The 27,563-nt window shown below is 35.5% G+C and overlaps 2 protein-coding genes across 2 annotated transcripts in view; both read right to left on the reverse strand.

The window, feature by feature from the left end:
• LOC144972901 (uncharacterized) overlaps window positions 1-27,248 on the reverse strand; it is a 28,220-nt gene extending 972 nt beyond the window's left edge. The window contains exons 1-5 of the mRNA XM_078914698.1: window positions 27,134-27,248; window positions 25,237-25,362; window positions 17,009-17,039; window positions 3,945-4,130; window positions 2,083-2,158 (exon numbers count right to left, since the gene is read on the reverse strand). Coding sequence (XP_078770824.1) covers window positions 2,083-2,158; window positions 3,945-4,130; window positions 17,009-17,039; window positions 25,237-25,299 — 356 coding nt within the window. The 5' untranslated portion in view covers window positions 25,300-25,362; window positions 27,134-27,248. The remainder of the gene's footprint in view (window positions 1-2,082; window positions 2,159-3,944; window positions 4,131-17,008; window positions 17,040-25,236; window positions 25,363-27,133) is intronic.
• On the reverse strand, window positions 9,297-16,249 carry LOC144972900 (uncharacterized). Its single transcript, XM_078914697.1, has 3 exons — window positions 14,967-16,249; window positions 13,842-13,983; window positions 9,297-13,185 (listed from the first exon to the last, which is right to left on the reverse strand). The coding sequence occupies exon 3, from the start codon at window positions 13,165-13,167 to the stop codon at window positions 12,103-12,105; it is 1,065 nt and encodes a 354-aa protein (XP_078770823.1). The 5' UTR covers window positions 13,168-13,185; window positions 13,842-13,983; window positions 14,967-16,249; the 3' UTR covers window positions 9,297-12,102.
• Window positions 27,249-27,563: the final 315 nt, after the last annotated feature.

The following is a 27,563-nucleotide window of genomic DNA, read 5'->3' on the forward strand; positions in this document are numbered from 1 at the left end:
CTATTATGCTTAATTGCTGGCCAACTGGCTTCGCGGGGGTTGTGTGTGTTGGACCCGCGATCTCCAGTAGTCGGTGAGAGAGAGAGCTCTAGTATTGAATGACCTGAGTTAGATACGATTTTTTATGGGATCATGGATAGCTCATACGGTAGAGTCACACTCTCACCGGCCAGGCGGAGTTGTCGTACTGATAAGGTAGCGGGTTCAAACCCCATCACCACCACGAAAAATTGTTATTCTCTGTTGTCTTCTGGCACTTTTCTACTCACTTCATCTCTTGTTGTTACCAAGAAAATGGGATAGAGAAAAAATTCTAGAATTACAATTAAAGTACTCAAGAAAAATTAGGACGTAGGGGAATGGTTCAAATAATAGGGAATAAATGTGTGACTCAACACATCAATCTGGTATTGTGTTGGAAAGAATTTGAAAAGGAACATTTTTTATTATAAAGATTATCAGAATGTCTAAAGACAAAATGGACTGGTTCGAATAGGGACAGATGTGGACGAGTTACATGTCTATATTTCAGTTGTTCTCTCAACATTTGACATCATTGGTAAACGCATGTAATATTGATAGTTTCAACAGATTAATGATAGGGATGCTATATACCACATCACAATAAGCATGTTCATAGTCTTGATAAGTTGTTCCAATTATGAAGCCATCAGCAAAATTGGTTGAATGAAGCGTCCCTAAATTGGAACAATTTCTGCATAATGTTTGTTTTTATGTTTTTAAGGGTTTTACGGCGCTTGCAACACATTAAGGTCATATCAGCGCCAGTAAAAAGAAAGAAAATGGGATAGTAAAAAGTTATAGAATTACAATAAAGCATCCGAGAAAAGGGAAGACAAAGGGGAGTTGGTTCAAAAAAGAAACAGGTGTAGATTCCAAAAGCACACTATCAAAGTACTTAGTTTGAGATCACTAAAAGTCTCATCCAGACACAAGCACAGGTCCCAACTAAGAGGAACACACTCAAATGTTTACCAATCATATAATATAATGTGTAAACTAAACATAATACTATGCATAACAACAGAGAGATGATTTACAAGGAAAAAAATATCATCTCCCAAAACTATAACTATACATTTGACTGTTTCCCTCTCAGCCAAGGACTGTGACCAAGGTCAGGACAAAACCAAACAATCTCATTCCAAGACAAAGACAGAAAGCAATTGGAAAACAGATAAGAGGGGATAAAAGACACAGCAAGTACCTCCCTGCCCGCTATGGGAGGTAGGAACCCCACCCAGAATTTCTGCATAATGGTATAGACCTGTAAATGAGCTCTATAAAAATTGACTGAACCTCTTCGTAATTCGTAACGGAAAAATACAAAGAATTGAAATGTATAGTAAACAGCACTTCATAATTCGTAATGGAAAAATCCAAAGAATTGAAATGAATAGTAAACAGCAAGCTCGCTTGAGCAAATCAATGGCAGAAAACTAATTTGCGCGGGAATTAATTAAGCTACTTACCATTGTTCCTTATAATTAGGTAACCAATCAGTGAAGAAACTAGAAACGGTCAACCAGTTTGTTTACAATATGAGGCAATCAAGATGTGCTTGTAGCAATCATTTAACTTTTGATTTGAAGGTGTCTACATAACGCCCTTCCTGTTTTCGAATTTTTCTTTGTCATACTTTTAATTCCCTCCATGTAAATGTGGTCAATTTTGGCTTAGACGAAACAGTGAAATTTATCGCTCAGCAGCTCGGTTAAAATTGGCTACCATTGGAATCACGACAGGTTTGGAAAGTGAAAAAATAATTTCACGAAGGCTGTGTGAAAACACACAGCAATTCTAAAAAGCGTCGCTTAGCCTTGGCAATATATCCATCGTTAATATAAATGGTCCATGAGCTATGCATAGCGCTGTGGAACATTCCTAAATAACTTTATGGTCATTCGACTACGATTCATGAATTCTTTATTTATTCAAGTCTTTCTTTCCTTCTTTAAAATATTTGAATTTGATGAATTGACTGATTTCAGTTAATTGACTGAGAATTTACAGGTCTAATGGTACTGTTCCCATTAAGTAACTTCAATTGTATGTACTTACCAGGTTGTAACACTTGTAGTTATAAAAAACTGTGATCCATTTGTGTTGGGTCCGGCATTTGCCATAGACAAAAGACCTGAAGAGATCAAGAAACATGAAAAGCAACAAATATGAGTGTGTACATTCCAGTCATTCCTGACAGAAAATCCAAAAATGATGTTGGGCAAGAGAGAATGATATGAACGTTTGTTATCAGACAAATGGTGCTTGCAACTAGCTAGATAAAAACTCTTATGACCTGCCACGCCAACAATCTAATACTGTACCACCGGGACAAAGTGAAGTCACCAGGACCTACAGTCAGATTTTGAGAAATCAAAGCTTTGTTACCGAACTGTATTTTATAGCCAACATTTCAATGGAATCAACACCAGATAAGCAAAATAGTAAAAATAAAGATTTACGTATCCACAATACAAATGTAAAAGAAGTACTACATATTAATTATAAATCACAATTTTGTATCTATGACACGGCCTCAAACGCCCATCCAAACACGGGATCCCTGACAAGAGGAATATAAATAAAATACATATATATCCATAAATCATTAAAAATTATAGCAAAATATATGGAACAAGTGTAGCGATTATGATCTTATCAGCGAATCTAGCAGCTCAGATAAGGATCCAAATTGGCAAAGATCACTTCAGCTCAAAAGTTTGAGAGCCACAATCAATTCAGTGACCTACCTACCTAATACTAGTATCAAACACAATTACATATTATTATATAAAGTTACAGGAATGGTGTTGACAGTTATAGTTATAGCAGTGGTGATATGATAATAGGAATGGTTGGTGACATAATAGTGACGGTGGTTGTAATGATTTTGGTGATGACAAATATACTTGTAACAATGTGGTAGTGAAGGTGATGGTTGGTTATCGTATTTGTGATGATGATGTCAAGGTAGTCAGACCTGCCACAGACCATGAAAAAATTGTATGAGAAATGAAAAACATTTTAATTAAATTTTTAAAAAAATATATAAGCATCAACCCAAAATGCATCATTCCTTACTATTTATTTTAAACATCAAATAATGTTTCAGAATTACTTTTGTTTAAGTGAGTCACATACCAACTTTCCTCTAAAATTATGGTTTAAATAATACAAATTTTCTTCACATAAATCGATAGACTCCGTCCTCATTCTGAAGGGGGAAAAAAAATCAGAATTTGGTCATATTTGGTCCCCAATGAAATCTGTATAAAAGATGCAGGCCTAGGTAGTTATGGTGGTAATAATAACAACCACTACAGCGCCTAATCCATAAAGAAACTCTAACAAATGAACACACATGTCAGGGGTAACGATGAAGGAGGAAAATCATTTTTTTAACCAAGTTGATGAAGAAGAGTGTACCAATTTCAGCGTGCAGATCATGACCCAATCTTGCCACAATAACCTATAAAATTTGAATTTCATAATAATTCTTTACTAAGATTGAGATACAATTGTGTCTCGCATCAATTTCCAAAACAATTTACAACAAAAACTTTAAATTTGTAGGAATTTCTCCCTAAAAAATCATGGTTTTTATTTTAGATTTAAAAACAACCAAAGTTGTTTTTTTATAAACTATGGAGTAATCCAAACAAGCATGCCGGGGCTGATCTTTCAGGGCAGCGATAAACAAGGACACTAGTTTTGAATTTAATTCTATTAGCTACTATATGGCAATAGCACTGATGATGACGATGTGCCAATAACATGACATGACAGGCAACTGGCACTGAGTTAATGCAAATTGATATTGATATAGAGAATGAAGGCAGTCAGTTGATATGACCAAAAACAAGAAAAAACGTATAAAGGACCAACACATGGCGTATGAAATGAACTTAAATTGTTGTCACCTGGTTTTTCATGCTTCTTTATAAAGTTCTCATCCTCAAATTTGTTTCCATATATACTTTTTCCTCCAGTGCCATCACCTCGAGTGAAGTCTCCTCCTTGGCACATAAAATCAGGAATGACTCGATGGAAAGCAGAGCCTTTATAGCCAAAGCCTTTCTCACCAGTACAAAGAGCTCTGAAGTTTTCTGGGGGAAAAAAAGCCACAATACAGATATTTTAATATTTTCATATCCAGATTTAGATCAAGATGATTTAATTAGTGTTGGGAAGAAGGAGCAAGATTTTCACTGGAATTTTCTTGCATTTCCTCTTTTGGACAAAATTGTCCACTATCTTATTCACATGCAATGATTTTAATGTTCGGTTTGATGTCCTATCCTCAGTCATGTTTTTTTCCACCCTACTAAAACTCCTCTTTGAATCAGCATCAGAATCAGTGTGTTTACAAGACCCTATCTGCACACCGATCAGGTTTCCCAATCAACAACAACAAAAAAAGGCCATCACACTAAAAGATATAAAGAATTGCAACATGGGTCTTTGGATTTCTCAGTCAATAGTACTGACCAATGAGTCAAATCCAAATATATCAATTTTAATAAAATGTTATGCATACTACATTTGAATCATTGGTTACCATTAGTAGTTTATGTCAGCAGTAATTTCAAAAATCCTCTTTCACCTCAATTTGATTAGGGATTGAGGCATTTTCGGTGGATAAAGCCCAAATGTTCTTTCAGTCAAGAGACTTTCTGTTTTGTCAGATTTTTTTTTTCACTTTCGTTCCCTGAATGGGTACAAACAAGATATGAAGTGAGTAGAAAAGTGCCAGAAGACAATAGAGAATAAAAAATTTTTCGCGGCGGTGGTGGGGTTTGAACCTGCGACCTTATTGGTACGACAACTCCGCCTAGCAGGTGAGAGCGTGGCTCTACCGTCTGAGCTATCCACGAACACAAAAATATTCGTATCAAACCCAAGTCATATTTCTAAAGCCTTCTCTCACCCACTACTGGAGATCGCCGGCTCGTTCGCGCGCCACCATCGCGAAGTTATTTTTGACCAGCAGTTAAGCTTAATAGCCAATATTCTCAACACAAACACATAACATAGAAACGATTGAGACATTGAGTATGCTCCGGTATATGGGGTGAATTTTTGAATCCTGAATGGGTATTTTCCAACAACTCAACTTTCTCTTCTTTAGGACCACAGCCTCCTTCTCGGAAATCTTTCTTTTAGAACTTTTTACAGACGTCAGCCAAAACCAAAAGCCATGTAAAAATTACGTGACAATAGGTATGTCCTGTCATCCTACTAAATGATCATAAAAGGCTTACCACTTAAAAAGAAACAGATCATTCGTTTTAATGAACAAAAAAGAATATTACTCTTTGTTGTATTGCCTTGTAATTTAATCTTTTTTTTTTCAAACTTAATATCCCTGTGACAAAGACAACTGCATTAACAAGGGTGATTTAACTTTTAAAGCCACAACATTAAAACAATCCTCCCACAAACCACCCATTGAAAACATCACTCAAAAAAATTGCGTTCAACGAAGGTCATATATGGCTGATTTGGCCCCCAATTGCCTCACACTCACAGCCTGAAAGTGTTGAATGCCATACAAAAAAAAAAAAAAACAAAAAAAAAACTGAAAAAATCCATTGACCCACCAAGCTGGTATCAAATAAAATTATGTAGCACTTACAAAATAACCAAAAAAATAAGCGATTTTCAAAGTTAATGTAGCAGTGTTATTGTCGGTGGTGATGGTTTTAAAGTTATTGGAGTAGTGATGATCTGGTGGTAGTTGAAGTTGTACTGGTGGTGGAAGTAGCAGCAGTGATGATTATGATGATGAAGAGAAGGAGGAGGGGAAGGAGGGGTAGTAGTAGGTGGATAAACTTTTTGCTTCGAACTTCACAATCCCTCTACCCCCTCATATTTTTTAATGTTGCAAATTGCTTCTATTTCTATCCCATGGTCAATACAGTTTTAATAATCCTCTTCAATAAAATAAAATTGAGATGATAAATAATCGTATTTCTAAATGATTTGACTGATTTTAAGGGTTTTACGGCGTTTCCAACACATTAAGGTTATATGTCTCAGCGCCAGTTAAAAGGAAGAAAATGGGACAGTAAAAATTTCTAGAATTACAATTAAAGCACCCAAGAAAAGGTAAGACAAAGGTGAATTGGTTCAACTAGGAAACAGATGGAGATTCCAAGAACACACTATCAAAGTACTTAGTTTGAGATCACCTAAAAGTCTCATCCAGCCACAAGCACAGGTCCCCACTAAGAGGAATGCACTCAAATGTATAAACAAAACATAATACAGTGCATAACAGAGAGATGATTTACAAGGAAAAAAAGATCATCTCCCAAAACTATACATTTGACTGTTTCCCTCCCAGCCAGGGCCAGGACAAAACCAAGTAATCTCATTCCAAGACAAAGACAGAAAGCATGTTGAAAAACAGATATAGGGGGATAGAAGACACAGTATGTACCTCCCTGCCCACTATGGGAGGTCAGGAACCCCACGCAGATATTTCTAAATACCTTTCCTTGATGCAAAACAGTTTCAAATAAGCTGCTTTACTATTGTTCTAATCATTTTTTAAAAATAAAAGAAAATTTGTATAATAATGATCTGAGTAATTTGCCTCTTACCCCCACTTTAAAAAAAATATTACCTCCCCTTGATATCAGTATGCAAAGGTCAAATTCATGACAAATTTCTAACAATGATATACACTTAAAATTATTACCACTTATTATCAGACTCTATAAAATGAAAACTTAACCAAATATATGATTCAAACTCACCAAAACCATAAAGTTTACCATAAATAATACTGTATGCAAATATTAAAGATATTTTGAAAAATATAGATAACCTTACTATAAATATGTGAAAACTGACATACAAATATGAGATGCTTAACATGGAATTTCCTTAGTAGTAGCAGTCCTGAGGGAACATTGGTAATGATGATGTGGTAATGGTGGCATACACAGGTGAACTCAGTGAACTATCAACTAGAGCCACGATTTCCAGAGAGATTTTAGTTGTCGGCTACACGGATGAATACTTAAGTAATTGCTGATACCTACTCAGTATTCATGAATACTTCTGAACAAAAGAGAAAATGAGGCAAAACAATCTAAAAATAAAATTTTCCTGTGATTTATTCAGAGCAAGCATTTTGAAAATTGTTACTACATGAATTAGTGGACAACTTATTTGATAACATTTTCAAACTCAAAACATCCCAATTGGACTCAATCAGATGTATGGGACATGAAATAACATTTAATTTGATATCTTATTTGTTTCTCTACGACAAATGTAATTGATATTTCTCTGTTGAAAATTTTAGTCAAATTTACAGAGAGAATCCGTTATCTCTCTGCTGCCTCAAAACCTGCAACTCGCGGTGTTCAGGAAATTTTGGGTTTTGCAATGGAGTTGGCCCACTTATTGAATTCAGTAATATTATATCAATTTAAAAATTTAATATGGCAAGTGTTGCTTATCATTTTAAATGTCAGACAAGTTTTATTTTGATATCAATCATTTATTGGAGTATATCAATTTGAATGAAATATGACAGATATATTCTTCAATTAATTATCTATCGAGGTAATAAGTATAATCAAAATGCATTCATTTCTATTTATTTGCTTCCTGAAAAATTAAGAATGAAATACATTATTCATCATTAGAAAGCTTGTTTTGTGTTCTTAAAATGGCACCAAAATTATACACCTATGTTCACAAATAATGCCATGGTGACCAAAACAGTAAAGGGCAAAAAAAAAAAGTTACACCATACAGTGGGCCTATCATTTAAAAGGAAATTTCACCCTCGATCTCATTATTTCAAACAGTTCTAATCACGTATGAAATTTCCTACCAATTTCTGACTTCCATGGACCACCCTGTATAAAATCAGACTTAAAACGTGACGAGCACATCAACAACAACACAACAAAAGCAAATAGGACTTCGGGTTTCCTTCAAAAAATCAACAAGCCTATAATCCTTAGCTTACAAGTGATTAGTTCGACCACAAATTGAATAAGCATGCACTGTTTGGGACCCACACAACAAAACACTTCGTTGATAAACTGGAGGCAGTACAGAGACGAGCCACTTGCTTTGTTACAGGAAATTATGAGAAAACATCCAAGTGTGAGCAGCTTGACTGATCAACTTGAATGTAAGTCACTCCAAACTAGGAAGAAAGCAGCACACCTGACCATGATATATAAGCTAAAGAACAACCTGGTGGCTATTTCAAATCCTGACCTCCAACACCGACACAAACATCTAGGACTTCCCTAATGGACAGTTTCATTCCCTTGACATCCATCATAGACCTCAGAAAATTTTCATTTTACCCTAGAACCATCATTTTCCACGAAAAGTTACATCTGCATCCACTTTGGATTTACTCACAGAGCTTCTAGATCATTGCTGAATTTCCAACTTAATGTTATTGTTCATTTCAAAATCTTCATGAGTAAAGATGGACAGACATTAAAGGAAAGTTAAGATTAAGAAATATCATCTCCAAAAACTATAATTATACATTGACTATTTCCCTTTTGGCCAAGGACTCCAGTCAGGGCCAGGACAAAACAAAATAATCGCATTCCAAGAAAAAGACAGAAAGCAAGCCTTGGTGTTATAAAGAATCATATATGCGAAATATATAATAAGATATATAAACCTGGTATACAAATCATGAATAATAACAAAAGTTGTTCCCACTTGGGAAATGTTTCATACAGCAGATGTTTTGAATTAGAACAAGTAACGAAGCAAATAAATTGTTAAAATGTACTCTTCATCTTAAGTCTTAAAAAGCAGTCTGAGATTATAAAAAATATCACTAACAAAGAATTCCTTCTTATTTTGTCAACACAAGTAAAAATATTCCTAGTATGTATTGACAGGTAGCAAGAAATTAAGCAGTAAATTGGCGAAGTAATTTTTTGAGTTCTTTCTCTTAATATCTTACTTCCTATTTCAACATTGACACAAGATTCACTTTGTTAAAAATGGGAATATTGACAAGGTTGTTGATTCAGTTATTTAAAATGAAATATAAACACATGAGGTACAAGTTAGACACATTTCTTACAAAATATAAGGGCTCTATAAATCACAGGAATATCAAATTTAGACACATGTGTAGGACAAATTAGCTCTCAATAGGTATCCCAAACTAAAATTTCAACTGCAGAAAACTGCTGTTATTTTGAATTGAACAAATACAGATTGTCAAACCATGAACAACAGTCTTTAAATGATTAAAATCGGACAACAAATAAAAAAGTTACGAATTTTTTATTTATTTAATAACTTGTAATTTTCGTACACCAACAGAACATGCTACCAAACAGCAAGTTTAAGGTGCATCAAAACAAACAAAATAATAACAAAATTGAATAATTTGCAAGCAATCGCAAGCCATGGACATAGATAATAAGAAAAATACTCAAACAAATATTCACCTAGTATAATTCAGTTACTATACAGCATCAAAATCAAGAAAAAACATGACCCGCGTGAAAATAATTTCACCGAAATCGCCAGATGTACCATCTTCGGCACTTTGCAGACTCGTCAGTAATCTAAATTAAGGCATGAAACTTATCTGAGCCTTAGAACTGGCACCAGACAGTAAGCCCAATTTTTTTCAGAGAGATAGAGGCAATAATTACTGAGATTTTACGTCTCAAAATTCGAAAAAAGGCCGAAATCGCCAAAGGAGACATTTTGAGAAAAAAACAGTGTTTCCGCTACAAAAATTTAAATGATGAGATATGGCTATGAAACTTCACATACAAATGATTTGAGGGATGGGGAATCCAAATTTTACGTCCTTTTCACAATAAGAATGACAACAACAGAGTTATGAGAAGAAATCAAGATTTAAACTCTCGAAAATCAACAGAAATATATGTCAAAAAAGGGGGAAAAGTCAAAAATTCATACCACGACCTAACACAATAATGGAAGTTAATGCTGCACCTACTGGTGGCGCACAGTCGATCAAATAAAATAAATAAATAAAAACATTAGACAAAAAAGTCAGTACACAAAAGCATACAATATCCAATGCAACCCACGAACATGAAAATTTATACCTATCCATAAGTACATATTTTGAGACACCTCAACAATCAACCCAAAATTCAACGCCCTGTCCTAACACATTTTAGTTTATATAACTAAGGCAACGGTATAAGGACACGCTTTAATGCATATAAATGCACAGACACCGGGCAAACCTATCTTAGCGCTCTTGTTACTCATCATGTTGAGCGTCAGCAAGATGGCTTTCTATTATTTCAACATTTTTAACACGCCTGAGTGTACTTAAACACTTTAATATGTTTTTTTACCCGGAAGTTCATATTCATACAGGGAGTCCAATATAATATCTAATAACAGATTATACATACGCGGACTCTGGAAGCTGATCATATCCACATAGCCTATAAATGATAAAGATTAATTTAAACACGGACTATAATATTGCTATTATGGTCTAATAGCCCAACATCAGTATGAGTATAAGGGTTATCATTGGCTCTCCACTATACACATTTTAAATGCATCTATAAAATGTTTAAATAGAAATAGACATTATATTGGACTCCCTTATTGTATGAATACGAACTTCCAGGTAAAAAAAACATATTAAAGTGTTTAAGTACACTCAGACGTGTTAAAAATGTTGAAATAATAGAAAGCCATCTTGCTTGACGCTAAACATGATGAGTAAATAAAACATATGTAATAATCAGAAAAGCTACATGATAGGTACATAATTATGAGAAACAACAATTGTTTAAACAAAGCATGTCACTGATCAAATGTAAAGTGATGGAAATAGATACATAATTTCATTAATCAATATAATGTAAATGTTGCTACTCGAAGCGATAAATAATGTGAAATTGAATGTAAGCTTCAATTTAATTATAAAAACAGATAGAAGAATGGATGTTTCGTGTTTCCCCTTTACCAACAAACGCATTCAACTTAACGGCACTACCACATCATCTATACTGTTTGGTTCATCCTGTTTGTTGACAAAGGAGAAACCTGAAACGTCCATTCTATCTGGTTTTGTAATTAAACTGAAGCTTGAATTTAATCTCATAGTGTTATTCAATCAACATCAGAATCTGAAACCCTTCTTCGTTTGACAGCAGTTGACAAAAAAGATGCTTCTGCCTCATCATCAGTAATCATCCTTAACAAATAAATTTCTCAAAAATAACATCAATCTTTTTGACATAAGAGAGGAATGACCCATAAGGAATTTTACTTTTCATCAACTCCCAGTATGGCCCAGTGATAGATTAAACAGTGAAATAGCAGCAACTAAAGAAATTACCCTACTATCCCTCAAATCTGCAACAATACTTTGAAGCTTTAAATTGTCACCTGAAACTTCATTTTCTAGAAAATCAAGAACATGTTTATGATGGTACAAAAGAGCATGAGCATTTTCAAATATATTATTGAAACGATTACTTCTAAAACTGCAAAACTGAGACTTAATATTATTAGCTTCAGAATAATTTAGCCATTCTTCCCTTGCCCCATTTTTCTCATCCCCCCCGAGGTCCCAATACTTCTGCAGTTAGTCTTATAGCACGTAAGGCTGCACTTTCTTTACCAATACTAGACTGAAAATGATTAAACTTTTGCTGACTGTCCCTCCCACGTGAACCCCCCACTTTAATTACATCCCTCTCAAATTCTAACACAGCACTCTCAACAGCTTTAGATAGACCAAGCAAAAAATGCGCGTTACAATACAAAAAATATACCGTCTATATTCCTCATCATGCAAAACACTCTTACGCCATTCATGAATTTTTTTATTTAAAAGTTTCATATTTGCCGCTCTATCGGACATAAGTTTTGTTCTTTAATTTTAAATTAAAAATTTCTTTCTTTAAAATATTACATTCTGATGAATCGACTTTATAGATGAAAACAATTTTTTGGAAGAGACAGACTTTGATAATCTTCTAACATGGTCAAAATTAACAATTGTGGAAGAAAGTGGGATGTGGGACTCTGAAAAAGATTCTGGCAATAAAACAGAAGTGATCAATGCAGGGTACATTCAGGTTTGGCTGGATTCTGAGTAGAAACAGACGTAGAGGGTAGAGGGGTAGAACCAAAAGTGAATGACGATGACGGTAGTGGTGCTGAACATGAATCAGGTGTGGACACATTCCGAGAATTAATATTCGTGGAGAGATGAGGGGTAGAACCAGATACAGTAGAAATGCAGGACGATGGTGGTGGTGGTGGTGAGCTGAGAATCTTAGTAGAAGTAGAAGGTTGACTTGATGATGGTAGTACAGATGAAGGAAATAAAACGGTTGGCTGAGGACTCAGTGCTGGCCAGTCAACAGTAGACGACGGTGGTGGTGAGCTGAGAATCTTAGTAGAAGTAGAAGGTTGACTTGATGATGGTAGTACAGATGAAGGAAATAAAACGGTTGGCTGAGGACTCAGTGCTGGCCAGTTAACAGTAGACGACGGTGGTGGTGAGCTGAGAATCTTAGTAGAAGTAGAAGGTTGACTCGATGATGATAGTACAGATGAAGGAAATAAAACGGTTGGCTGAGGACTCAGTGCTGGCCAGTCAACAGTAGATGACAGTGGGGGTGGTGGTGGTGGCGATGACGAGGGTGGCTTTGTGGCTGTGGCAGGAGGAGAGTTTAGCTGAATTTCCGTCAGATGACAGGGAAAGAAGGGTTTCCTGAGCCATGCCTGAAGTGCTGCTGGGTCCCTGCTGATATTTTTTATCAGCTTCCCCTTCTTTGTTTCTGCAGCGAGATACATGCCTCGCAACTTCTCTCTCGTGCAAATTACAGGAGAAGACGATATGTCTCCTAGAAATTTATGGAAGTCTCCATAAGTATGTCCATGTTTCAGGAGAAAATTGCCGAGGTCCACAGCAATTTCCTTTGACACAACAGTCTTTTTAAAATTGTTCTTCTCCAATGTCATGTCTACACCAATGGCATTGAGGGCATCACTGAGGTGGTGAAGATCCACAGGTGCATTCAAAAACGTTTTATCTTTCCCTTTTGCCGCCTTCACCACCTTCAAAATTTTTCGCCAGATACTATTGACAGGATAACTTGAGTCTGGACTTAACATGGAGAACCATTGTTCCACCTAGAAGGGAAAAAATAACCAGAAAATATTGAAGGGCTTATAACTAATGCATTAGTATATTAGAACAGAAAAAAAATAGAACCTTATACAAAAAGATAACCCTTGATAATACATCAGAATCCAACAAGTTTAAAAAAAGATAAGGATTAGGTATGAAAAAATTAATATACTTTGCTCGAGAGAGGAACACAGGGATGGTTTAGAATTTAATTGTATTCCATAGCAAACATCTAGTCTTGTCTAACCTAGTAAAGACCTTTTCAACTAGTGCTATTATACCAACAGCACATGGCCCATTGCTAATTGCTGACTGTTGCAGGCATGCTTAAATTATATCATAAAAGAGCCATAAACACGTCTTTTACTTGTCTATGTCACTCAGTCACTTGTAACTACAAACCCAAATAAACTCAACCATACATGTTAACAATAAAATCTACTGGCAACCATCATGAACTTATATGAATCTGAAAGCTCCATAGCGGGACCTTGTGTTTTACAACAAAAAATCAAATCATAAGCTGGTTTAGCCTCACTGTACTGATAATATTAGCGCAGTAAAAAACATCAAAAACAACCAAAATATTTATCAAAAAAATATAATGGTGGCCTGTGACAACGAAAACAGATGTGTCATATATTCATAGAAACCTTACCTCAGACACTGTCGTTTTGGCTTCAAAGCGCAGATGATAAAGCTGGACAAACAGGTGTCACTTGCACAGGTGGGAGTGCAGGTCTACGACCTTTCTCCCTTCATCAAAAATGAAGCCCTGAGACGACTCATTTGTTCGTCATCTGAAAATGGAGAATTAAAATGTTCAAACTTATTTGAGATGTGATAATAATAAATAGTTTCTATACACCGCCTTACCCCGTATTTCAACAAGCTCAACGCGCTAAATGATTACTCATTACCATCAACACTATCTATCAAAACTCAACTGTCAAATTCAAATAGGCAGGATTCAAGAATTTAATATAAATCTAAAACTTATATTATAAACAAGCAACCATCACCAAGTCAATCCCATAGCATCAAATAAAAACAAGCCTTTCTACCAAGTAGTCTATACAGTAAAAGGTTAAAAGTTAAATTTAAACTGGAGTTTGAGTCACTATATTATAATAGTAATAGTTCCATCAATCATGGCATGGGTGAAACTGGATCTTTAAAAAACGATTGAAAAACAAACAAGTTGGATACTACTCATTGATGACACCTGATGAAGAATGGAGCAATCCTGTTAAGATTATTATTATAAGATCAAACAATGTGCACCAGATTTCGTCCCAATTGTCAATAATTTCTTAATGAATGAGCTTGACTTAATCTAAATTTCAGAAAATTGAGAAACAACTAGACTTAGACGTCGATAGTGTGATACTTTCCATTTCCTAGTACTAGTAGGACTCACAATCACAAGCACAAGTCTAGCAGTCAGGACGGACACTGACACGACCAGTTTCTATTATTTTATTTTTCATCTAGAAGTATCAGTGATAATGACACGTTCATTCTTAGCGATCGGTGGGCTCCGATAATAATAATAATAATAATCATCATGATAATAATAATAATAATAATAATAATAATAATAATAATAATAATAATAATAGCCTTCATGAATGAACACGAATACAAACATTATCCATTAATTCAGAAAAGTTAGTGGAGTGGAGCAAACAGTATCATGATAAGATTAAGACAAGATAGAGAAAAGCTTCGATCTACTCAAACACCGATCATAATAAAATAAAAAACAATAAGATTTACTTACCACATAATTCAAGTAAGTCCATGTCCATAATTGAAACACTTTTGACTATTCTAGATGGCTGTTTGGAAACGTTACAATACAATCGGTCTCGGTCACCGGCAGTGTATCAACTCACGCGTCGGACGGTAGGAGAGAAAGAAAGAGAAAGCGGAAACAAAGGCTTTGCTTTTAAAGATGGCGCTATGTGTTGAATCAAGCCAGCATGCTGGATTTTTGATATTATAGCCTTCAAATGCTGCAGATTTTTATGGTGCAATTTTTTCGCCGTTTATTAACCGTTAAGAGAGTCAAATTTTCAGTCAAAAATAGGGCAAATTCAGTTAAATTTTAATAATATTTTTGTTGTGTTTATAAACGAAAAAATTACACCACACGAAAGGGCATTAAAAGGAGATTCTCCCACACTTGATTTCACAGCTGTTGGTCCGTTCAGCTTTTAGCGCGAGCAGATCTTGTGACGAGACCCGAATTTCGGTCGATCGGTACGCAGTTTTCACAGCGAAAATTTGCAATCGGATCTCTTTATGAGAGCGTTTTTGAATAGCTGTTAAAAAGTTCACATAGCTTGAATAGTTTAAATATTTAGCTCATCTTGTAGAGCAGATATTGAAATATAATATTATCCTTTTTTTTATTAAATAAAGTTTAATTCAAGAGAGAGAGAGACAGATATTAACACCCCACTTTTTGATCGATCCCGGCAAATTCGCCTGCCACACAGCGGTAGTTTGGGATACCTACTCTCAAACAAATATGAAAGATAGTGTGCCATAAATAAGCATTTGGAAAAGGCATTGCCTGAAAATAGTAAACTTCCAATGACACTTCACAGGTCGCAGGGAAGGTTAATAATCCCTTAAAATGCTGCCGATTCTGTGCAGTGTGATAAAGATGGTGATAGATGTTTGAGTGGTAGCAGTAGTAGATGTAAAGATGATATTGTGGTGGTTGTGATGGCACAATGAAATGGAGAAAGCTTTTCTTGTGACCATACACCACTTCATAGCCCGCAACATGGAATTTTAAACTCCAAACTTGAATTTTCTCCAGTGAAATTTTGCAGCTGTGTGTCATGTATTCGGCAGAAATAGTGGGTTTATCAGAAGGATTCTTTAAATAGCAAAAATATCATTTACAAGCAGGTAGTAGGTTATTAAGTGTAACAAAAGCTTGAATTTTCTCTAGTGAAACTAGAAATTTGGCATCTGTGTGTTATGTATTTTGCAGAAATAACGGGTTTATCAGAGGGGTTTTTTAAATAGCAAAACAAGCAAGGAGTATATTACATGGGAGTTATTAGACGGCGACAACAATTTAGTTAGCGCCTATATGTCTTGTATTGTAAAAATTTGAAAAATATAATCACCATAGCTTTGGAACAGTTAGTCGTCATCTTAATGAAAGATCAATGGTTTTTCAAGAACCGTCTCACTGGATAGAAAAACCATTTGCACTTTTGAAAAAAAAAACAAAAAAAAAACTATATATAATGGTTGATTTGAAGTACAAGTGGGCTATCCAGCATTATAAAAGGTTTTGACAAAATGTCTTGGACATAATTTTAATACATCAAACTTCTTAGTTAAAGATCAGTTATTAAGATTAAAAGGTTTAAATTGAAACACTGACATTGTGTGCTGAACAAAATTTGTCTTTTATGTTTTAGTTATAAAAAATTATTGGCAAGGCCACTTGTCCTTAAATCCATATCTATAAGAAAATCTGCTACTTTCATATTTATTTGTTTTAAAACATCTTTTGATAGTATCAGGTCTTAGTGCCAGTTTCTCATGGTAAACTAATTATATTTTGCCATTGCTCAGAGAAAAAAAAAAGCTTTTGAAGTGAAATGCTAAAAATATGAGATTATCAATTTATGCCAGAGGTCACTCTAGTAAAAAAAATTATTATATATAATAGAATAGCAGATCAAGTGGCTCAATTTGTATTATCAGTCAAATGACCATTAAGTTGAACATATCTACCTTATCAAGAATAAAAACAAATAAATATATAAATAAATAAATAAAGACATTACTTACCAGCTGTCTTGGGGACCTCGTTATTATAAAGCTGTGAACAAAAAAGGATTAATTAAAAAACAATCTAGTATTCTAAAGCTTCCATATAGCAGAGTCTTGGGCAGACAATGTATGAGGTGGCAGAATCAAGTAATTATTGATCAGAAATGGCTGACAATATTTCCAGACCAAGTATATTGAGCAAACATAATTGTTAATTCCATGCCGACATAACTGTCAGTGGTCACCGCCATAAAGCCACATTTTCATATATTTCTCATGGCCTCATTGCTGACATCAATGTTGGACTTTGTGGTCTAGTGGTGTGATAATTGCAGGCAACACAAAGTTGAGCCCTTCACTATCTTTTTCTCGTCACACAGTGGCCTGTAAACGTGTTGTGCTTTGAAAATAAAATTAAATAGTGGAATACTGGCATAATGGAGGATCACATATCTCCAAAGAAGAAAAAGCCCACTTTTGTGAAAATCAACACAACCATACTGCTATTTGAACATTTCAAAATCGGTAACTGACACAACATTCATTGGAAATAAATGATAAAATTTCATTAACAGTAAAAAAAATAAAATAAAAATGCTATCTACATTCAACCTTTTACACATAAAATAAATTTTGTTGTTGAGGGCCAACAGTAGAGGTTAGCAATCGGCTTGGCTATCATAGTCATAGGTGAGGACCTGAATGGAAGTCTATTACTTTTAGAAAAAAAAATTTCTCTTTCAACACAGCCGTAACGTAAGAAAAATGTTTTTTTTTAATTTCTTCAACATTGCGACCAAATTGCAGTGAAATCAAAATCCATAAGACTGACATGGTGGTTTTTGAAAAAAACCCACTAAAAATACTTCTGAAAAAGGTTTTTAACAGGAGTTACCTCAACACTTATCAATAAAATATGGAGTGGCAAGTGACAAATAGTGTTGAAACGTAAAGGCTAAAAAAAACAATTAGCATAATTAGGAGAAATTATGTTAGCTTCTCACACAGCGTTGAATAGGCGAGCTTTTCGTCCTCTACCTGCGCCGTGGTCAAGAGGTCATTCACTCCATCAAATTCCTGACCAGTGCAATGGGTTATCTCCCGTGATACTTAACAGATTTGTTCCTGATATCTGGTTAAATCACAATCGCTTTTGCACAACCACAGTCGATTTTACCAATTTAAACAAATTGGCAACACATTGAGAAAACTTTGATCTGTATTTTGGTACCAAACACTCTATCATTAGAATTATTGTCTTTGAGGTATTTTGCATTTAGATATCAGCACAATTTCGATTATAGTTTGTTAAATTTAATTTATTGATTGCATTATTATAAGCAAACAAGCCGACAGAAACTCTCAAAACTTGCTCTAACCGATGGAGGAATAAAGTAACCTTTCATTCATTCCCTCACAATTTATGCGTCGCTCTTAGTTCTTTGACGATATGCGATAACATCTCGGTGCAGCTGTCCGATTTGTTACGCTTTGATCGTTGCTGGTTCAGAGGCATGTGGATTCCGGTCAAGATGTCTTCATCACACAAGTTATATTCAACAGGTGCTTTACATGAGTTTCGCTTAATATTATATGAACATATTTATACCGGATTTTAGTTCCGCTGGTTACAAACGTGGTCAATAAAGAACACTAGAATAAAGTCCGAGTCGTTTCACATTTCAATTGTATATATTTGAAGTTAACTTCCCAGGTTAAAATGTTGTTTCAGTACTTTGTGGGTAAAAAAAAGAAACCTTGTATAGTTTGTAATTATTAATTATTATGATGCAATGATCAATATATGATTAATTAAGGGTGATCATTTTAACTAATCATGATATAAACACGACTTAACGAAGGGAAAAAGGATAAATAGTAACTACGTCATAAAGAAATATATATATACTAGTAAAAAGCCCGCAATTTCGCGGGGAAAGAACTATTTTCATTCGATATTGCCAGAATCATTTTCTTGATTAGCTTGATTACGATTAGATGCACATTTTAATCGATGTGCTTGTCGTCGCTGCCATGCTTTATTCGGCATGATTTTAGTTAATCAGTCAGTAGATATCAATATCAATAAGTCGCAAGTTTTTACCACGCTTTACTTGGGAGTGCTTTGCACTACCTTCAATACTTCACAAATTAAAATGGCGGCCGAGAATCAAAACAATGGTCAAATTAGGAAATTTTAAACTTTCACAAATCTATCAAGGTTTGTTCTAGAGTTTTTAAAACGCTTTTATATGATGACAAATTGAATTAATAAACGCCTGACAAAAGATCAACGGTGAAAATATAAATTGAATGAATACTGGGGATGTAGGAGCTTTCGGAATGTCTCCCCTTTACTTAACTTATGTGAGGTCAAATGAAAATCTGAAGCGGACGCGAATCAAGTCCCCGAATCTGTCTACTTTTGGGCTGTTCGGGCTAGAAGCTAGACAGAACCAATTGACAGTTTGCCGAAACGTTTAACTAAATATTTCCCAGGGCAATAATTATCACATCGATGGCATAAAAACGACAGTAATATCAGCAGCAATATTAGTTGATGTTGTTAATCGGTGAAACTTGTTTAAAATTTCTGTACATCCGAATACCGTCATGTGATCAAGTGAATTATATCACTATGAATGCCACGATTTGCTGAAAAATGCCAATCTGACAGCTCCTAGCAAACCCCCCCCCCCCCCCTCCTTGCTCAAGAATTTCTCTACTTGATGGATTTTTTTGTGATATCTGCTTGACTTAACGAACTTTCAAACTGACTTCAAATTATAAAAGGAAATCAAGTTACCTGCTTATCTATCTGTAAAAAATACATTTCTATTTTTCAAATCTTTCAGTAGAGTTGTGCGCCGTATCAATTTTTTTATTGACTCAAATAAGCACAATGTTCTCCACAAGGCTATATTTTTTTAAGAAAGGATATATATATATATATATATATATATATATATATATATATATATATATATATATATATATATATATATATATATATATATATATATATATTATATATATATATATATATATATATATATATATATATATGTGTGTGTGTGGGAGACAGAGAGAGAGAGAGAGATAGAGAGACAGGGATAGATGGATATATATATATATATATATATATATATATATATATATATATATATAATATATAAAGATAGAAGAGAGAGAGAGAGAGAGAGAGAGAGAGAGAGAGAGAGAGAGAGAGAGAGAGAGAGAGAGAGAGAGAGAGAGCGAGAGAGAGAGAGAGAGATTTTCATTTCATTAATGAAGGACAAAAGACATTGGTAAAAGTCTGGTAAAAACTGTAAAAGTCACTCTGTTGCCTCCATAGCCTCGTGATTTACACGTGACATAGTTTGTGCTGTTTCAATACTTTTACATAACGGGGCTGCTATTCTAATGTCGACCTGTTGCTGTTCTTAATCTTTTTGCGTTTTTCAAGAAGGTTGAACAAACATTGTAATCACTGATTTATTTTGAATTTATTTCGACCAGATGTGATGACTATGGACTAGTTGCTGTTGTCAATGCTTTCCCTCACATTTGTTTTTAATCGCGTTGTCTCTGTTGGAAAAGAAATGTAATATCGCCTAGCAGGCATCATGTTCAGTTCTACATGTTACGCGTTGCTGTTGGTCAGTGACACTATTTAAAGCATTTTGAGCACCTCTAGTGAAAATTGCGCTAAATAAAAAATCTCAACATTACGTAGTCATGAAACTTGTAGCGCATTGTCATTATCAATGTCCACATTGAAGATGAGATTAATATCTGGTTTTAAATCCTGAAACAATTATGTTTTGAGATTCGTTTTCTTTTCTTCTGTGTTTCTTGACTTTTCTACAAAGCCTACACAGTTCATTGAAATGTTTATCGTGAATTTCTTAAGTGTACTCCATGACTAAATTAAATTTTAAAAATCATAATAAATTAAATTTTGTTGACGCACAGATGGAATTTTAGCAACTTATAGTTCAATTATAATAGATTCTATTTGTGGAAGAATAAAAGTTATTCTATGACTCTGAAGAATTTAATTTTTTATTGGAAAAATTAATATTTTAAATTACAGAAAAACGGTCTATTTAGGATTGAAATATCACGATCATTATATACAGCACTGGCATAAAATGCATATGAATGGAAAAAGGAAATCTTGATAAATAAAGAAATTTGTGTTTAAGCTCATTGTGAAGCGATAACAAAGAGATGAAAGTGAACATAAATCGACTGGTATCACCCGATATCACCGTAACTGAACTCACGAGGGGATTCCCCGTAATTTGGCAGGCGTGACCCCGGGTCAACCTCTGGTCATCACTTGAACTAAGTTAGGTACCGCTAAGGCGATATTTTCGTTACTGTGCTCGGGGTAGCATATCTTTCAATTAGTATTTTCACTTTTGTCAGGGATATATTTATTCAATTTGTCAAAATATTGTTGCATTTTTAAAACCCTAGAACAATCCTTAATAATAGATTAGTGAAAGTTTAAAATGTTCTATTACGACTATTGTTTTGATTTGTCAACTGTCATGGTCCTGGGAATGGGCTTGATCTCTATACTTTCCATGTGCTCGAGGTCATTGGTCACATTGCATAGCAATGAATATCCCGCACAAATCTTTGGGCCTCTTTTTCGCTCACGAAGTGCCAGAATTCGCGTCAAAATATGGGACGAAGCCGTTTCGTATATGCTATTTTAAAAAATTAATTACGACGCTGTTTATCGATGAATATGACTGAAAGTTTGCACACAGTTAGACAAAAGGTCATTTTAGATTATGTCAAGCGACAAAACTCGCGCAATTATCAGAAGACCGTTAAAAATAGATTTTTATTCTTTGGAGTAAAATATTTCTAAAACTACCGGGCGTGGAGGTTTTGTCGCTGACAAGGTAATTGAACATTTCTTCTTTTTGGTTGTAAAATTTCATATGAATATGATGAGTACTTTTCCCGTATTTTACAAAACACCATCCTAATTTGCTCTTCAAGTTTCAATCTTTTAATCTATTTATTACGCAAGATACAACCAAAGGTCGAAAAAAAATGCCGAAAAAGCGTCCCATATTTTCGCGTTTTTTTCCTCTTTGCGGGTCATCCAAATAAATGACACCTTTGAAACTGCATAACTTGTTTATTTATGAATGGATTTTCAAAATTCAAAAACATTTTTACTCAGTGGAGATAGGGCTTTGATTTTAGACAAAATTTTCCTCAAAAAGAGAAAAAAACATTTTTCATAGTCATTGCTACATTGCAAAATGTGCTCAAAGTGACCCACATAGTGAAAAGTGTTCACAGCTTTTTAAATATCTAACATCACGATTGGTCATTTTATTCAGCTTGACACGTGGGTATGTTTATAACTTTTGTAAACAAAGCAGCGTGTTTACATTTGTTAAGAAATATCCAATCGTTGGACAAGCAGCAAATCATATGATTGATGACCTGGTTGGACGAAAACACGAACGCGCCCATTGACAATTTTTCAACTGTCAAGGTCATTGACCTTGGCAAATGACGCTACCTTTTTCTATTTATTAGCAGGCCTAGAAGTGATTCAGGAAAATATTTTTCCCTGCTTTTTCCCGGTTTTTTCCTGGTTTTTTCCAGGCTCTATGGAAAATTTTAAGGTAGTAATTTTCAAGCATATTCATCAATTCTAGACCAGTTACCACTACCTATATATATATATATATATATATATATATATATATATATATATAGAGAGAGAGAGAGAGAGAGAGAGAGAGAGAGAGAGAGAGAGAGAGAGAGAGAGAGAGAGAGAGAGAGTCAGAAAAAAGGGGGAAATTATTGACTCGTAGTACATATTACTATAACAAGCCATCCAGTATCTAAGCCTACACCATCCGTGGGGGGAAAAAAAGGAAAAAAAAAAAAGAGAGAGAGAGAGAGAGAGAGAGAGAGAGAGAGAGATGTGGGTGAAAAAGAGAGTGGCTGAGACTGAGAGAAAGAAATATATTGACTCTGGCTATTAATACTTGGACGTATTCCTGTAAAGTCTAGGCCTCCTACAACATGCAAAAAAAATATTTAAAAAAAGAGAGAGACAGATAGAGAGAGAGAGAGAGAGAGAGAGAGAGAGAGAGAGAGAGAGAGAGAGAGAGAGAGAGAGAGAGAGAGAGATGGGGAGAAAAGAGACAAAGAGAAGAGAAATCAATAGAGAGAAAAAGACATTTGAATATTACTATGAGAGAGAAAGTAGCGTCCAAAGACGTGTGGCCTACTTATTGAATTGCACATGAATGAAATAAAGCTAGTTAATCTAGAGACAGACAAAACAAACTTAGGACAAATTACAATGAGTAAACGACCTTAATCTGCCATCTCCAAATAATTGAATAACAAGTCACGAAAATTAATTAAAGTAGCCCAAGGACGTCGACCGTCTTTCTTAGCTTAGCTAACAATCGCATTCATGACCAAGTCAAAAACACACAAAAAAAATAAAAAAATACACACATTCACACACACACACACTACTAAGATGAGGGGAGGGATGTGTGTTTCTAGCACTCTTGTCTTGTCGACAATGATGAGTCGACTGAGTGAATCAAGCGTCTTTAAGTCTTCGACCAATCACAGGCTATCTAACCGAACCGGCTGGTCGAAACAAAGACGCTTCTCGCCGTCGATGTATTACGCTATTGTTGTGCAAGTGGCAAGGAATATAACACCTTTTTGAGTAGGCCTAAAAGCTAAAATCTAAAAGTAAAAAATATAATTCTGAGGAATTTGAAAGTCACATTGTTGAAATCGGCTTGAAAAAAGAAGAACATTGGTCCTTGTTTCAGAAAAATCGGTTGAAAACCAACTGTTTTACGAATAAATTCGATTTTAAAAATTGCTTTTGTTTATTTTCGATTTTTTTAGCAACTTTTTTATTTATCGGCCGATTTTCTTGATTTTTATATCATTCTTTATATCTCAATGAGACGAGATCAGTGATATACTTTGTTTGTTTCAAATGTAACTACAACATAATTTGGTTTTTTTACTTATCAACCGTGCCTGGATAATTTATTCAACAACTGACGCAACTATCCCATTGCCGTCTTCCAGTGTTTCAGCGATGACTCTAAACCACTATAATTACGTCATGCACAGGAAACATGGTAATAGTCTGTGTACTCTACGAATGCGGACCGGACTTTGCTGATTGGGTCGATCGCATTGTCTACTGATAGTACTATATATAAGAAGTCACTGGTCGATCGTCATAACATAGGGCCTAGTAGTGTGAGGAAACCATAAGAGGCTGCTGCCATGCTCTAAGCCGATCGTTCGCAGGTTGGGTAATCGCGGAAGAATACATGTTGGGTTGTTGTTCACCTAAATTTTTCTCACGGCTTTTTCCCGGCCCCAGACAATTTTCACCGATTTTCCCGGCTTTTCCCGGTCGGGAAATTTCAAAATAAAGTTCCCGGCTTTTCCCGGTTTTCCCGGCCCACTTCGAGGCCTGTATTAGGTTTAGCTCGAAGTCGAGTCGGAGGATTTGTTTGTTTATTTTGTCCATTAGGGTTAGTTATTATAGGTCTTAGTAGGGTCCTATGGTGTTTGATTTCCCTATACTAATAATACTAATGGGGTTAGTTAAAGGAATACCTTAGGCTTAGGGAAGGCCTCCCCTTTTTAGGCATTTTGCATAAAATTTTAAAAATATGAGTTATCTGGCAAGAAAACCTCATACTGACAGAAACATTCTGCCAATAAGATTCACAGTCACAGTCGTCAGTTTCAAGCATAAGGCCCAAGCATTATTCCTGTGCTCTATAACTAAGATAAATATAGACTTAGAAGAGAAATGCTACAAATACTAATACAATACACTGCTTTAGCCTTAGTCTTACTTAATATGATTATGATGTTTGAGTTTGGTTACGATATGAAAAAAAAAAAAATTACCGGTATTTTTTCTGAGATCAGTCACTCCTGTTCAAAGAGATTGTTATAATTAATTTGTCAATTGTAAGAGTAAGTTTACATTATTTATTTCTCTACTATTGCCCGAATGCGTTTCTTTATCAAACCTGCGCCCACATTGGTTTGAGAGAGGGGGAGGGGGGAAGGGCGACTCTCACGGCCATGATGAGCTGAACAGAATAGGGGCCAGCGCAACGCATAATAATAAATAATAATAATACACAACTATCTATAGACGTCTAACTCTAACATTTATCGTCATTGGAACTTACCAAGAATTCAATCCTTCCTAGACTTGCCCCACCGGCAGTCATATCGAAAAAGCATTTGGCCATTCTTTCAGAGAGGGGTGCGACAACCAACGGCAACGTGAACAACACAACAAGAGTTAAAATGCCGGTTGAATGCAGGGTTGCCAGGTGATTTTTTGTCGTGGGGCCAGATTTTGACAAGAAAAGGACCAAATGAGACGGTTTGGGGCCAAAATACGGAAAATGTTCACTAAACGTTACAGAATGTATATCCGAATACAGATAATCATACAAACATGTGTGAACAATAAAGAGGAGTGAGCTTACGTGCGAAGGGGGGTCGTATGCATGTTGCCAGACTCAGATTGTACATATCCAAAGGGTTGCCATAACTGCTCCTGGTGAAGGATGGTTGGTGGGTGGGTGGCCTTGGTCCACAAAGTGTAGCCTACAGTTTTGCCCTACCTAACTCCAAATAAATTTTAAAGTGATTTCTTCCATTGTTTCAACTTGGGACATATTTTCCTTATCACAGACCTGAGTGATCCTGTACTTTTCGACGACATTGTGGGTTTCCGTAGCTCCTGATACTAATTTTGTATATTTTCACAGCATGTCATTCCAATTAATCACAACTTATATGAACGAACGAATAATTCTGAAATAAAGTTCTATTTACGTTTAAATACATTCAAAGTGGAAAATTAAACAAAGTATTTACATGTAACTTAAATATTCGTTATCCAATCTACAGGAATTGCTGAATGCACTCTTCCTGCTGTTCCACATCCTTCTCATTTGATTTGGTGTACAACACCTGTGTGTTATGGAGTGCAATCATCTTGCTTGTGGCCACAAAATCTTTACAGCATTTGGATCGTTGCTGAAGATGAGATTTGATCCTGATTATTGCATCAAGACAAAGTACTCCCATTCGGTTGCGGGGCTTTGTTTTTGTGGCTGTTACCAATGAGAAGACACGCTCGATGACTGCATTGCTGCTCGGAACAATGAGGCAATTCATCACATATTGACCTAGCTCTTCAAATCCAGGTGTTTCCATAACTCCAAACCAAAATTTATGAGTGTCACTTGGGAGTCTTGTGGTTTTGAAAGTTTCCACATCTGACCAGTCAATAAAAGTGAAACGTCTGTATTGATCCTCTACCAAATCTGATCTAACCAAATGAAGGAACGGTAGGCTGCTGAATGCAGGTTTGTCCACTTGGTTAAGGACTTTTGTTGGACTAAGCTGACTGAGTCCTTTGAATATGTCCTTTGTCGATGGAAGTCTTAGTTTGACTTGCTCACAAGCAACCTCTAACATGGACAGGCATCTTTCTTTGGTGTGACGCACTCTTTCCTCCACACGTTGGCGTTGCTGTTCATTGGCTACAAATTCCAGTACATATTTACTACATTCATTTGTGAACTTGTACCCAAATTCCACGAACAAGGCAGTTCCATTGTTTTTCAATCATACAGGCATTTGGGGAATGGGAGGGCGCGGTGTTAAGTACCGACCGGACCCCCCCCCCCCCCCCCCCCCGCCCCCTCTCAATTTCCGAACTCCAAGTCATCGCCGTCCGTTGTCAGATTCCTTGCCTCGTGTAATTAATCAGCACTCAGCACATGCAAGCTCCTTGCAGAGACAGGTCGAGGAGGGTTTTGGTGCCAGATCAATGTCTCAAACACTCGAATTAGTAATACTACGAATATCGATGTGTGCATGCACATATCAGTTTTCTTGATGTGGATAAATTGAACAAAATTCATTTTGAACTCGTTTGGGGCAATCACTCTCCAAAAGGGGCCAAAAAAGGGCCAAAGGGCCAAATGATATATAGGGGTCCAACTGTGTTTGAAAAGGGCCAAAAATCTCGGATTTGGCCCCAAAAGGGGCCAAAATGGCAACCCTGGTTGAATGGCTGATGGATGGCAATGGCACCTGGCACACACTAGCAACGGCAGGCAAATGAGTGAAGTAGGTACCCTACAAAGATTCGACGAAGAGGGAAGAGTGCGAAGGGAAATGACGAAGAGGGAAGAGGATATTTGAGAATGGGGAAGTCTGCCAGATTAAATTTTTCAAAAAATGCCAAAGTCACAGAAAGATGCCAAATGCGCTTCCTGTAAAATCCAAAGTTTTCCAGGACTAAATTATTTTGCTGCTATAGACAGTATGCAGATGACGTCACTCAGGCCTTTGTTATTGTTTTTGCCATCCGCGTTTATGAGTAATGCTCACTGAACTGTATTAACCAGACTATAAACGTTTATGGATACACACAGTTTTGTGTGTTGGTCCGTTATACTTCCGGATGGCAATGTTATGAGCTTCTTAGCCA

The sequence above is a fragment of the Berghia stephanieae genome, chromosome 5 (assembly GCF_034508935.2).
Source record: "Berghia stephanieae isolate SIO BIC M18660-M18661 chromosome 5, UCSD_Bste_1.3, whole genome shotgun sequence".
Taxonomy (NCBI): domain Eukaryota; kingdom Metazoa; phylum Mollusca; class Gastropoda; order Nudibranchia; family Aeolidiidae; genus Berghia; species Berghia stephanieae.

Excerpts from the sequence above, each read along its gene's own strand:
- LOC144972900 (XM_078914697.1), bottom strand. The coding sequence starts at position 13,167 with ATGTTAAGTCCAGACTCAAGTTATCCTGTCAATAGTATCTGGCGAAAA.